The 14236-nt window shown below is 48.9% G+C and overlaps 1 protein-coding gene across 1 annotated transcript; it reads right to left on the bottom strand.

The window, feature by feature from the left end:
- Positions 1-2849: 2849 nt before the first annotated feature.
- Positions 2850-13975, bottom strand: LOC308144161 (tartrate-resistant acid phosphatase type 5-like; the record flags this gene model as incomplete). Its single annotated transcript, XM_080515219.1, has 6 exons — positions 13865-13975; positions 11086-11276; positions 8904-9031; positions 8456-8638; positions 6097-6244; positions 2850-3089 (listed from the first exon to the last, which is right to left on the bottom strand). Exons 1-6 carry the CDS (start codon positions 13935-13937, stop codon positions 2850-2852), a joined length of 963 nt encoding a protein of 320 aa, XP_080371345.1. The 5' UTR covers positions 13938-13975.
- Between the last annotated feature and the right edge of the window lie 261 nt (positions 13976-14236).

Raw genomic sequence — 14236 nt, 5'->3', positions numbered from 1 at the left:
TCTTTTATTCTGTATTTCTTTTATTTCTCTGTCAAGCACTGTGATAAATAAATGTGCCTTACCTTGCCTTACCTTGCCTTACCTTGCCTTACCTTGCCTTACCTTGCCTGCTCTGTGTGACTTTATTTGAGAGTTAAAATGCACATGAATAACTCAATGTTTCCTCTGGGATTTGTTCAGCAGCAGGTTCAGGCTCTCCAGAGTTTAAATGGTGCATTCTAATACTACATTGTGAACTACTAAATACAACTTTGTGTACTACTAAACACTAAGTTGTGTACTACTAAATACTATGTTGTGTGCTACTAAATACTAAGTTGTGTACTACTAAATACTACGTTGTGTACTACTAAACACTAAGTTGTGTACTACTAAATACTATGTTGTGTACTACTAAATATTACATTGTGTATGACTAAATATTACATTATGTATAACTCAATACTACCTTGTGTACTACTAAATACTACATTGTGTACTGCTCAATACTATCTTGTGTACTACTAAATACTACATTGTGTACTGCTAAGTACTAAATACTTACATCCCTCAAATCAAATCGCCTCAAAGTTGAGCTCCACCCACATTGAGCTCCGCCCACATTCATCACATCACTGCAGTCTGGAGCTTCTTTGCTTTAGATTCATCGTGACACAGATACTGATCAACCTTATTGATCATCTTCTTATGGCCTCAAAGGCTGGGTTTTAGCCACACACACACACACAACACACACACACACACACACACACACACACACACACACACACACACACACACACACACACACACACACACACACACACACACAGGGATCGGGGTCAGACTGTAGTGAGAGGGGTAGTTCCACCCCGCTGATGATGTGTTGTTGCCCCAGGGGGCTTCAGTTTCTGGGGCAGGCTGAAAGTGAGGATGACTGGAGGAGTGTGAGAACATCACACTCTGAATCAGCACAACAATCAACACACCCCACTTTTATTTAACAAGAGGTTGACAGAGGTCAAAGTTCATCAACATTCATAACATGAAATCTTATTAACCAAGAGTCACAAACATTAGAAACACCAGAATCAAACATCAACATGCTGATATGATAGTTTATCACTTTTTCTAGATTGTAATGTTTCCGCGGTTTCGTATAAAAGAGACAAATTGAAATGTTAAATTCAATATGCAATTCAAAAGTTCTTTTTTGTGCTATTTCTGTCAAATATAGAATTTAGGTGATCAGCATATTGAGTTCCAGTGGAAACGACAGCTGCTCTGACTGAAAGGGCCAAACAGAGCCTGCCCTGAAAGCTCCTGATTAAACATTACAACAATATAACAAGTATTATGAGGTAATCATGGTTCACTAAGAATTACTGTGAAATGTGCAAGTTTTTATGTTTTAACTTTCAGTTTTAATCTATTTACTGTGTTTAAGGATGCTTAATTGTCAACTCGACGTTTTACAAAAGTCCCTTTATGAGTGAAATCCGTGTTTTATTCCCCAGGAAGACACCAGAGACACTGACCGACCCGTCAGTCGCTTCACCGAGCAGTGAGTGGAGCGCTGCAGGAGGGAGACAGAGGAACACCCCTCCCCAACAAACCACGCCCCACCTCTCCATGCTCCACCCCTCCACTCCCTGCTCCACCCCACCGTTCCACGACGCGCCGCGCTCCTCCCCACCCCTCCAAACCCCACCCCACTTCGCCACGCCCCTCCTCTCCCCTTAACGCCCCAATTGTTGGGCCCTGAAACGAGTGAGTGACCATGGTGCTCCTCCCCTCCTCTCCTCTCCTCTCCTGTCCTCTCCTCTCCCCTCCCCTGCCCTCCCCTCCTCTCCTCTCCTCTCCTCTCCTGTCCTCTCCCCTCCCCTGCCCTCCCCTGCCCTCCCCTCCTCTCCTCTCCTCTCCTCTCCTCTCCTCTCCTCTCCTCTCCTCTCCTCTCCTCTCCTCTCCTGTCCTCTCCCCTCCCCTGCCCTCCCCTGCCCTCCCCTGCCCTCCCCTGCCCTCCCCTCCTCTCCTCTCCTCTCCTGTCCTCTCCTCTCCTGCCCTCCCCTGCCCTCCCCTCCCCTCCTCTCCTCTCCTCTCCTCTCCTCTCCTCTCCTCTCCTCTCCTCTCCTCTCCCCTCCCCTGCCCTCCCCTGCCCTCCCCTCCTCTCCTCTCCTCTCCTCTCCTCTCCTGTCCTCTCCTCTCCTGCCCTCCCCTGCCCTCCCCTGCCCTCCCCTGCCCTCCCCTCCTCTCCTCTCCTCTCCTCTCCTCTCCTCTCCTCTCCTCTCCTCTCCCCTCCCCTGCCCTCCCCTGCCCTCCCCTCCTCTCCTCTCCTCTCCTCTCCTGTCCTCTCCCCTCCCCTGCCCTCCCCTGCTCTCCCCTCCTCTCCTCTCCTCTCCTCTCCTCTCCTCTCCTCTCCTCTCCTCTCCTCTCCTCTCCCCTGCCCTCCCCCTGCCCTCCCCTCCTCTCCTCTCCTCTCCTCTCCTGTCCTCTCCTCTCCTGCCCTCCCCTGCCCTCCCCTGCCCTCCCCTGCCCTCCCCTGCCCTCCCCTCCTCTCCTCTCCTCTCCTCTCCTCTCCTCTCCTCTCCTCTCCTCTCCCCTCCCCTGCCCTCCCCTGCCCTCCCCTCCTCTCCTCTCCTCTCCTCTCCTGTCCTCTCCCCTCCCCTGCCCTCCCCTGCTCTCCCCTCCTCTCCTCTCCTCTCCTCTCCCCTCCTCTCCTGTCCTCTCCCCTCCTGCCCTCCCCTGCCCTCCCCTGCCCTCCCCTGCCCTCCCCTCCTCCCCTGCCCTCCCCTGCCCTCCCCTCCCCTCCCCTCCTCCCCTCCTCCCCTGCCCTCCCCTGCCCTCCCCTGCCCTCCCCTCCACAGCGCCCGTCAGACCGAGCGTCGCTGGATCTCTGTCCGATAGGCACAGGTCTGGTCCGTCTGCAGGAAGCTGACCATCATATGCTGCTCGGTCACCTGGACGTAGGCCAGACCCCCCACCGAGTGGTTGACGGGACTCGAGTAGAGCTGCCAGGACGGAGGGATGCTGTCTCGGTGCTTGGTGGATGGGTCGCTGACCACCCCACTGCCACTGACCACATATGAGCTCCCATCATCCTCTCTGATGAACTGCAGGAAGAAGACACATACTGAGAGGCTGTGGATTCATTGGTAGCAGGTTGCAGGTTCCATTCCCCATCTGCCCCTGAACCTCACACTGACCCAGACAACACATCATCATTGATTGATTGATTGATTGCTTGATTGATTGATCTCACAAATGGAGAGATTTACAATAAAAAAAAGAAGAAGGTAAGTAAGGTCAGACTGAACAGAATTCTCTCGACCTTGAGTCCTCGGTCCTCTGCAGTGAATCCAATATGTCTGAATGTGTTGGTCCTTTTAGCTTCCTGCTGAGTTGTCAACCTCCAAGCCGAGCTGTCAACTTCTCCAGTTGGATTCCATCGGTGTAGACGTTCAAAAGTCTTGACTTTGTTTATCACATGAGTCTAAGTGTTGTAAGTCTGCCCACGAGGCACCATTTATGTTGGGATTTCTTACTTCCTAAGGATCGTTCGGTACCATTTATGTTGTGTTTGGCTATTGATAATGATTAATAATGATCAAAGATCGTTATTAATTATGTTATTGAAATTTAATCTGATCTGTATCAGAACCTCAGAGCTCCACCTGTGTTAACAGGAAATGAGAGCCAATTCAGTTCTATCAGTCTCATAAGATATACTAAACAGTTCATCAGGAATTTGAATTAATAGTTAAATTAATTACAATTACTAGAATTAACAGTAAAGCTTGAAGGATTTTGGAGTTCTTGACACAGAAGAGTCGACATTTCATTCTCCTTTGTGCTCATTAATAAAACAGCAAGTATGATTCCAAACATTATATTTATTTACCATGAAAACAAATAAACACAGATTCTAACTACCTATATACAGCTTGGTGAGTGTAGGTGCATGTGTGTGTGTGTGTGTGTGTGTGTGTGTGTGTGTGTGTGTGTGTGTGTGTGTGTGTGTGTGTGTGTGTGTGTGTGTGTGTGTGTGTGTGTGTGTGAGAGACGTGTGATGGAACTACAAAACAAGATGGCGGATCACAAGAAACAACATGCAAATGGAGGTTATCAGAGAGCAGGAAGTCTGTCCTGGGTCTCCACCATGTGCTGGAGAACAATGGAACATGGAAGCTAGTCTTTAGCGTCTGCTTCCTGTGTGTCTCTGCTAAAGGACCATTTCTAGAATGACTTGATGTGAATGAGACTTGTTTTGTAAAATGTCAGGAGTCATCAGATGGTGTTCAGTTACTGTGTGATGTTGTCTTTGATGTGATATGTGTAGGATTGTGAGTTAACTAGTTAGTAAAGCAAAGATTAGCATGCAGACCCTGTGTCTGTGGCAGAGCTAACGTTGGTTTACAAGTTGATCACTGCTCCTAATATCATTATATATGGAACTTGATCACTGTAATAGAATCAACACATCTTCGTAAAAGTTTAAAAAATTCTATGATTAGCATCAGGTCTAACTAATCTCAGGTAATGCCCAGTTGTTGTTACCACTCCCTTGGTATCTTTAAAGAAGGAGTTCAGTTGTTGTCCTGCTGGAGGGAAGCTGGTGTCTTCTCCTGTAGTTAGCACCTCCTGCTAACTGTGGTTGCTGGTTCTGCAGGCTGAGGAGAAGAAGATGAAGTTGATGTTTCAGGAGTCCTTCTTTGCAGCTCCTGGTTGTTCCTTTTGTCCAGACTGAGGAGCTGGTCGCTCAGGTCTGTGATGGTTTTCCCTCGTGGCCGGGTCAGGCGAGGAGTTGAGGAGTGAAGGCCCCTGGTTGTAGGCCTCTGGTGTTAGCTGTATGCTAACGCTGGGTGAGCTGCCTCCAGCAACCCACCTCCTCCATCGAAGAACAGGAGCAAAAGCCTTTTGTGAGCGACGCTGCTTGGATGCAGCTCTTCCCTGGTGTTCACTGGAGAAGACTCGGGGCAAGAATCGCTTGAGGAGTCTCTGCCAAAGGCTTTTGGTTGAAGGTTGGGGAATTTGAAGGTGTGAAATCCTGAGAGCCTCACCCAACCGGTAACTGGCTGAGTGCATGAGGGAAGTGTCTTTTGAGCAAAAAGCGAGGGAGGATTTGCATGGGTCTGCAGTGGCAAAGGGTCCCCCCCACTGGATGTGATAGACAATCACATTCCTGGGTCAGAATTCATATGTCATGACTGTGTATCATGACAAATAAAAATGGTCTTTTCCTAGAAATGAACCAACTTTCTGTGGTCTTGTGAGATCCAAACAGTGTTCAGAGCTCTCGTCCCTCAGAGACACTGGCAGTCTTCCCAGAACAGCTGCCAGCGTCGTCCCAACTCTGCTTGAGATCAGGAAACTGCAGCTCCAATCAGCTGCGTCCCTGCTATCATTACTCCAGTTATGTAGATATCTTCCACGTCCTCAATGGAAAGAATGGACTGACACACGATCCTCCAGCCACTCCAGGAGTCCAATGTGTTAGCAAACTAGCAAACATTCCATCAGAACCGGAGGGCTCTCCTCTACTCGTTCTTTTTGTCAAAAACATGTGATCGATTGCGTTGAGACCAGTTGATCAATTCCATGATTTCAGTTTGGATAGAGGTGTAGAGAGACGCTCCGTTAGTTTCTGACAAAAGATAATGAGCAGCAAGCAGGAAGATAAGAGGAGGGAGAGAAACACGTCCGCCTTCGTCGAGAGCCGGAAGAAGATCATGGGTTCCCCTATGAAGGTCCCTATAAACCACTGCTGGAGGCCCAGGGTCAGTGTTCATGGAGTCCCAGTTGGCTCTGGAGCAGGAAGTGGCCCTGGCTCATGTAATGACCACAATGTCCTCCACCCAGCTGACGGTGTCACATTACAACCAGGATGTCCTCCACCCAGCTGACGGAGTCACATTACGACCAGGATGTACTCCACCCAACTGACGGTGTCACGTTACGACCAGGATGTCCTCCACCCAGCTGAGTGTGTTGACGAAGGATTCCCATGGTTGTGTTGGAGGCTTGAGATCAGACTGTGATCATCAGGCCACATCATCAGGTAGGAGGACTGGGTGGAGGAGGACTGGGTGGAGCAGATGATCTCCATGCAGCTGGACTCACCTGTAGGTCGTGGTCGTGGCCACTCAGGTACGCGGTGACGTTGTATTTCTTCAGTAGGGGGCGGAGTCTGTTGACCAGGCAGGATGTGGGTCCATGGTTTCCGATGGACCAAACGGGAAAGTGACCGGCCACCAGCAGGTAGTCTGACCTGAGACAAACCCTCACACTTCAAAATAAGACACAGGAAACACTCTGAACAGCTGCTGACACGCCAAACTAAAACACTTCTTCATACCATCACCGTTCATACATTTAACTTGAATCAGTGAGTCATACCTTGCTTCAGTGCCACGCATAATGTTTACTGACCTGATGCCCAGACGACTAAATCCAGAGAGCTGAGTGTAGAACTGTTTAAAGCTCAGAGGATTAAATCCAGAGAGCTGAGTGTAGAACTGTTTAAAGCTCAGAGGATTAAATCCAGAGAGCTGAGTGTAGAACTGTTTAAAACTCAGAGGATTAATTCCAGAGAGCTGAGTGTAGAACTGTTTAAAACTCAGAGGATTAAATCCAGAGAGCTGAGTGTAGAACTGTTTAAAACTCAGAGGATTAATTCCAGAGAGCTGAGTGTAGAACTGTTTAAAACTCAGAGGATTAAATCCAGAGAGCTGAGTGTAGAACTGTTTAAAACTCAGAGGATTAATTCCAGAGAGCTGAGTGTAGAACTGTTTAAAACTCAGAGGATTAAATCCAGAGAGCTGAGTGTAGAACTGTTTAAAACTCAGAGGATTAATTCCAGAGAGCTGAGTGTAGAACTGTTTAAAACTCAGAGGATTAAATCCAGAGAGCTGAGTGTAGAACTGTTTAAAACTCAGAGGATTAAATCCAGAGAGCTGAGTGTAGAACTGTTTAAAACTCAGAGGATTAAATCCAGAGAGCTGAGTGTAGAACTGTTTAAAACTCAGAGGATTAAATCCAGAGACCTGAGTGTAGAACTGTTTAAAGCTTAGAGGATTAAATCCAGAGAGCTGAGTGTAGAACTGTTTAAAGCTCAGAGGATTAATTCGAGAGAGCTGAGTGTAGAACTGTTTAAAGCTCAGAGGATTAAATCCAGAGAGCTGAGTGTAGAACTGTTTAAAACTCAGAGGATTAAATCCAGAGAGCTGAGTGTAGAACTGTTTAAAACTCAGAGGATTAAATCCAGAGAGCTGAGTGTAGAACTGTTTAAAACTCAGAGGATTAATTCCAGAGAGCTGAGTGTAGAACTGTTTAAAGCTCAGAGGATTAATTCGAGAGAGCTGAGTGTAGAACTGTTTAAAGCTCAGAGGATTAAATCCAGAGAGCTGAGTGTAGAACTGTTTAAAACTCAGAGGATTAAATCCAGAGAGCTGAGTGTAGAACTGTTTAAAACTCAGAGGATTAAATCCAGAGAGCTGAGTGTAGAACTGTTTAAAACTCAGAGGATTAATTCCAGAGAGCTGAGTGTAGAACTGTTTAAAGCTTAGAGGATTAAATCCAGAGAGCTGAGTGTAGAACTGTTTAAAACTCAGAGGATTAAATCCAGAGAGCTGAGTGTAGAACTGTTTAAAGCTCAGAGGATTAAATCCAGAGAGCTGAGTGTAGAACTGTTTAAAACTCAGAGGATTAAATCCAGAGAGCTGAGTGTAGAACTGTTTAAAGCTTAGAGGATTAAATCCAGAGAGCTGAGTGTAGAACTGTTTAAAGCTCAGAGGATTAAATCCAGAGAGCTGAGTGTAGAACTGTTTAAAACTCAGAGGATTAAATCCAGAGAGCTGAGTGTAGAACTGTTTAAAGCTCAGAGGATTAAATCCAGAGAGCTGAGTGTAGAACTGTTTAAAACTCAGAGGATTAATTCCAGAGAGCTGAGTGTAGAACTGTTTAAAATGCCCACATTATTCCACTGTTAATCTGAAGGGATTACCACATTGCTCCACTAATCTTGATCTGAAGGGATATACAACACTAATCCACTGTTAATCTGAAGGGATTACTACACTGTTCCACTAATCTTGATCTGAAGGGATATACAACACTAATCCACTGTTAATTTGAAGGGATTACCACACTGCTCCACTGTTAATTTGAAGGGATTACCACACTGCTCCACTGTTAATTTGAAGGGATTACCACACTGCTCCACTGTTAATTTGAAGGGATTACCACACTGCTCCACTGTTAATTTGAAGGGATTACCACACTGCTCCACTGTTTATCTGAAGGGAGGGAAACCCTCTAAGGTTTTATAAACAAAACCTAAACAAAGTTGTTTGTTCTGCTTTGACCCTGGTGCTTCCGGAGAGTGAGATGGCCCATCCAATATGGTGCCGGCGTTGCATCAGTTTATAATGTCTACAGTGCCCCCCCCCCCCCCCCCCCCCCCACCCCGCTGAGGCCTCGCCTGCTGGCAGCCATCTTGGTGCTGATCCAGGTCCACTGGCGCTCTGCAGCCTCCGGGCTCTGCGGTCCCGTCTGCTCCTCGCCGTTTCCACAAAGAACCACGGTGTCAATCATCAGGATGCTCAGCGACACGTTCGTTAGCGGGACCGTGAAGTGGAGGTCGTAGTAGAGGCCTGGGTAGTTCCTACACACACACACACACACACACACACACACACACACACACACACACACACACACACACACACACACACACACACACACACACGTGTGTTAAAGATTCTGGGACAAGACCTGAGGTACAATCTGCACATCTGGTTTACCACTGTCATTTTTACTATGTGTGTGTGTGTGTGTGTGTGTGTGTGTGTGTGTGTGTGTGTGTGTGTGTGTGTGTGTGTGTGTGTGTGTGTGTGTGTGTGTGTGTGTGTGTGTGTGTGTGTGCGTACCAGCGTGGGGACATTTTGGAATATGCCATCTGAGCGGAGATGTTTCCCTTGTGGTCATGATTCCCTCCAATCAGGAACCAGGGGATGTCCAGCAGAGACGGCTGAGAGAAGACGTCTTCAAAGGTGTGCTTGGACACACACACACACACACACACACACACACACACACACACACACACACACACACACACACACACACACACACACACACACACACACACACACACACACACACACAATTACTCTCTAACCCATAGGTCACCAGTAGTCCTTCACCTCACTGCCACAGACAGTGGTCCTCCACTGCTTTACCTCACTGCCACAGACAGTGTTTCTTCACTGCTTCACCTCACTGCCACAGACAGTGTTTCTTCACTGCTTTACCTCACTGCCACAGACAGTGTTTCTTCACTGCTTCACCTCACTGCCACAGACAGTGTTTCTTCACTGCTTCACCTCACTGCCACAGACAGTGGTCCTCCACTGCTTCACCTCACTGCCACAGACAGTGTTTCTTCACTGCTTCACCTCACTGCCACATACAGTGTTTCTTCACTGCTTCACCTCACTGCCACAGACAGTGTTTCTTCACTGCTTCACCTCACTGCCACAGACAGTGTTTCTTCACTGCTTCACCTCACTGCCACATACAGTGTTTCTTCACTGCTTCACCTCACTGCCACAGACAGTGGTCCTCCACTGCTTCACCTCACTGCCACAGACAGTGTTTCTTCACTGCTTCACCTCACTGCCACATACAGTGTTTCTTCACTGCTTCACCTCACTGCCACAGACAGTGGTCCTCCACTGCTTCACCTCACTGCCACAGACAGTGGTCCTCCACTGCTTCACCTCACTGCCACATACAGTGTTTCTTCACTGCTTCACCTCACTGCCACAGACAGTGGTCCTCCACTGCTTCACCTCACTGCCACAGACAGTGGTCCTCCACTGCTTCACCTCACTGCCACAGACAGTGGTCCTCCACTGCTTCACCTCACTGCCACAGACAGTGGTCCTCCACTGCTTCACCTCACTGCCACAGCCAGTGTTTCTCCACTGCTTCACCTCACTGCCACAGACAGTGGTCCTCCACTGCTTCACCTCACTGCCACAGACAGTGGTCCTCCACTGCTTCACCTCACTGCCACAGACAGTGGTCCTCCACTGCTTCACCTCACTGCCACAGACAGTGGTCCTCCACTGCTTTACCTCACTGCCACAGACAGTGGTCCTCCACTGCTTCACCTCACTGCCACAGACAGTGGTCCTCCACTGCTTCACCTCACTGCCACAGACAGTGGTCCTCCACTGCTTCACCTCACTGCCACAGACAGTGGTCCTCCACTGCTTCACCTCACTGCCACAGACAGTGGTCCTCCACTGCTTCACCTCACTGCCACAGACAGTGGTCCTCCACTGCTTCACCTCACTGCCACAGACAGTGGTCCTCCACTGCTTCACCTCACTGCCACAGACAGTGGTCCTCCACTGCTTCACCTCACTGCCACAGACAGTGGTAATTATTCTCCTAATGTTAAATAATCATGATCCAACAAGTGAATGACAGTGAAGCCACCAAAAGAGGAGGAGGAGGAGGAAGAGTGTACCTTGAAGCAGAGGTCCTCCAGTGTGTACTAGTGTATACTAGTACTTTGAAGTGGGGGTCCTCCAGTGTGTACTAGTGTATACTAGTACTTTGAAGTGGGGGTCCTCCAGTGTGTACTAGTGTATACTAGTACTTTGAAGTGGGGGTCCTCCAGTGTGTACTAGTGCATACTAGTACTTTGAAGTGGGGGTCCTCCAGTGTGTATTAGTGTGTACTAATACCTTGAAGAAGAGATCCTCCAGTGTGTACTAGTTTACTCTAGTACTTTGAAGTGGGGGTCCTCCAGTGTGTACTAGTGTATACTAGTACTTTGAAGTGGGGGTCCTCCAGTGTGTACTAGTGCATACTAGTACTTTGAAGTGGGGGTCCTCCAGTGTGTACTAGTGCATACTAGTACTTTGAAGTGGGGGTCCTCCAGTGTGTACTAGTGCATACTAGTACTTTGAAGTGGGGGTCCTCCAGTGTGTACTAGTGCATACTAGTACTTTGAAGTGGGCGTCCTCCAGTGTGTATTAGTGTGTACTAATACCTTGAAGCGGAGATCCTCCAGTGTGTACTAGTGTGCACTAGTACCTTGAAGCGGTGGTCTTCCACGTTCTCCACTCCACTCCAGTAGAAATGGTCTCCCAGACTCAGGACGAAGTCGACTCCATCAGATTGATTCAACTCGTCCAGAAGTTGAGCCACGTCCTTCTGGTGCGGGGTGAAGTATGGGGGGAGGGGCAACCCCCCCCAGTCTGCCAGTACCGCCAAGTGCAGAGCTGCTGCAGGGAACAGACCCCGTGAGGGTACATTGTGAGGGAACAGACTCCATGAGGGAACAGACCCAATGTGAGTGAACAGACACTGTGAGGGAACAGACACAGAGGGAACACTGTGAAGAACAGACCCCATGAGGGAACCGAACCCGTAAGGAAAGAGACCCGGAACAGACACCGGAGAACAGTATGAGGGAACAGACCCTGTAATGAAACAGACTCTGTGAGAAACAGACCCAGTAATGGAACAGACCTTGTGATTGAAAAGACACTGTGAAGAAACAGACCCCGTGAGGGACCAGACAATGTGAGGGAACAGACCCCATCATGGAACAGTGTGAGGGAACAGACAGTGAGGAACAGATGGCCTGAGGGAGCAGACATTGTGAGGGAACAGACACTGTGAGGAAACAGACACTGTGGGGAACAGACCCAGTGAGAGAACAGACCCCATGATTGAACAGGCACTGTGAAGAAACAGACCCCGTGAGGGAACAGACATTGTGAGGGAACAGACTCTGTGAGGAAGAGACACTGTAAGGGAACAGACCCCATCAGGGAAAAGACACTGTGGGGAACAGACCCAGTGAGGGAACAGACCCCTTCAGGGAACAGACTGTGAAACAGATGCTGTGAGGGAAAAGAACCCATGAGGGAACAGATACTGTGAAGAACAGACCCTTGAGGGAACTGACACTGAGGGAACAGACAGGAGAACCCACCAGGTGAGAGAACACTAAAGAACAGACAGACAGAACACCCCAGATGAGGGAACATGAATGAACAGACAGGTGACGCCACCAGGTGAGGGAACACTAAAGAACACACAGGAGAACCCACCAGATAAGGGAACATTAAATAACAGGCACTGTGAGGAACAGACAGGAGAGCCCAGCAGGTGAGGGAACAGAAAAAGTGAGGAACAGTCAGGAGAACCTACCAGATGAGGCCACATTAAAGAACAGACACTGTGAAGAACAGTCAGGAGAACCCAGCAGGTGAGCGAATAGTAAGGAACAGGCAGGAGAACCCAGCAGGTGAGCGAATAATAGGGAACAGTCAGGAGAACGCCGCAGGTGAGGGAACAGACACTGTGAGGAACAGACAGGAGAACCCAGCAGGTGAGCAAATAGTAAGGAACAGACAGGAGAACCCAGCAGGTCAGTGAATAGTAAGGAACAGACAGGAGAACCCAGCAGGTAAGCGAATAGTAGGGAACAGTCAGGAGAACGCCGCAGGTGAGGGAACAGACACTGTGAGGAACAGACAGGAGAACCCAGCAGGTCAGCGAATAGTAAGGAACAGACAGGAGAACCCAGCAGGTCAGCGAATAGTAGGGAACAGTCAGGAGAACCCAGCAGGTGAGGGAACAGACACTGTGAGGAACAGACAGGAGAACCCAGCAGGTGAGCGAATAGTAAGGAACAGACAGGAGAACCCAGCAGGTGAGTGAATAGTAAGGAACAGACAGGAGAACCCAGCAGGTCAGTGAATAGAAAGGAACAGACAGGAGAACCCAGCAGGTCAGCGAATAGTAAGGAACAGACAGGAGAACCCAGCAGGTGAGCGAACAGTAAGGAACAGACAGGAGAACCCAGCAGGTGAGCGAACAGTAAGGAACAGACAGGAGAACCCAGCAGGTGAGGGAATAGTAAGGAACAGACAGGAGAACCCAGCAGGTGAGCGAACAGTAAGGAACAGTCAGGAGAACCCAGCAGGTGAGGGAACAGACACTGTGAGGAACAGACAGGAGAACCCAGCAGGTGAGCGAATAGTAAGGAACAGACAGGAGAACCCAGCAGGTCAGTGAATAGAAAGGAACAGACAGGAGAACCCAGCAGGTCAGCGAATAGTAAGGAACAGACAGGAGAACCCAGCAGGTCAGCGAATAGTAAGGAACAGACAGGAGAACCCAGCAGGTGAGTGAATAGTAAGGAACAGACAGGAGAACCCAGCAGGTCAGCGAATAGTAAGGAACAGTCAGGAGAACCCAGCAGGTGAGGGAACAGACACTGTGAGGAACAGACAGGAGAACCCAGCAGGTGAGCGAATAGTAAGGAACAGTCAGGAGAACCCAGCAGGTGAGGGAACAGACACTGTGAGGAACAGACAGGAGAACCCAGCAGGTGAGCGAATAGTAAGGAACAGACAGGAGAACCCAGCAGGTGAGCGAATAGAAAGGAACAGACAGGAGAACCCAGCAGGTCAGTGAATAGAAAGGAACAGACAGGAGAACCCAGCAGGTGAGCGAACAGTAAGGAACAGACAGGAGAACCCAGCAGGTGAGGGAACAGATACTGTGAGGAACAGACAGGAGAACCCAGCAGGTGAGCGAATAGTAAGGAACAGACAGGAGAACCCAGTAGGTGAGGGAACAGATACTGTGAGGAACAGACAGGAGAACCCAGCAGGTGAGCGAACAGATACTGTGAGGAACAGACAGGAGAACTCAGCAGGTGAGCGAACAGTAAGGAACAGACAGGAGAACCCAGTAGGTGAGGGAACAGTAAGGAACAGACAGGAGAACCCAGTAGGTGAGGGAACAGATACTGTGAGGAACAGAAAGGAGAACCCACCCCTGCTCTGGTCCATACCTGGGTGTCCAGTCTGGACAGGGTTCCAGACTGTCTTGAGGAGCAGAACAAACACAACGTTCAGACACTTCATGGCAGGAAAGTGAAAGAACCCGTCTGAGAGGTGGCTTCCTGTATCAGGCCGTTCCAGAAAAACAGGAAGTGAGTGTCAGCAGGCAGAAACACTGAGTCACAGGTAACAGGTCAAAGGTCACAAGATGAGGATGACACCTCTTCCAGGAGGGAAGGAGAACCCGAGTCATGTTTCTACAAACTACCTGATCAGAAAACACTTCAGTTGTTTCAGTCCTTTCAGGGATTTTTTCCATTTCGCAGTTAAAATCGTTCAGTGTTTTATGCAAGTTGTATGTGTTTGTGTTTTGGTGTCAAAAC

Source organism: Blennius ocellaris, assembly GCF_963422515.1.
Source record: "Blennius ocellaris genome assembly, chromosome: 19".
Lineage (NCBI taxonomy): Eukaryota > Metazoa > Chordata > Actinopteri > Blenniiformes > Blenniidae > Blennius > Blennius ocellaris.
This window is presented reverse-complemented; position numbering and strand designations above follow the sequence as displayed.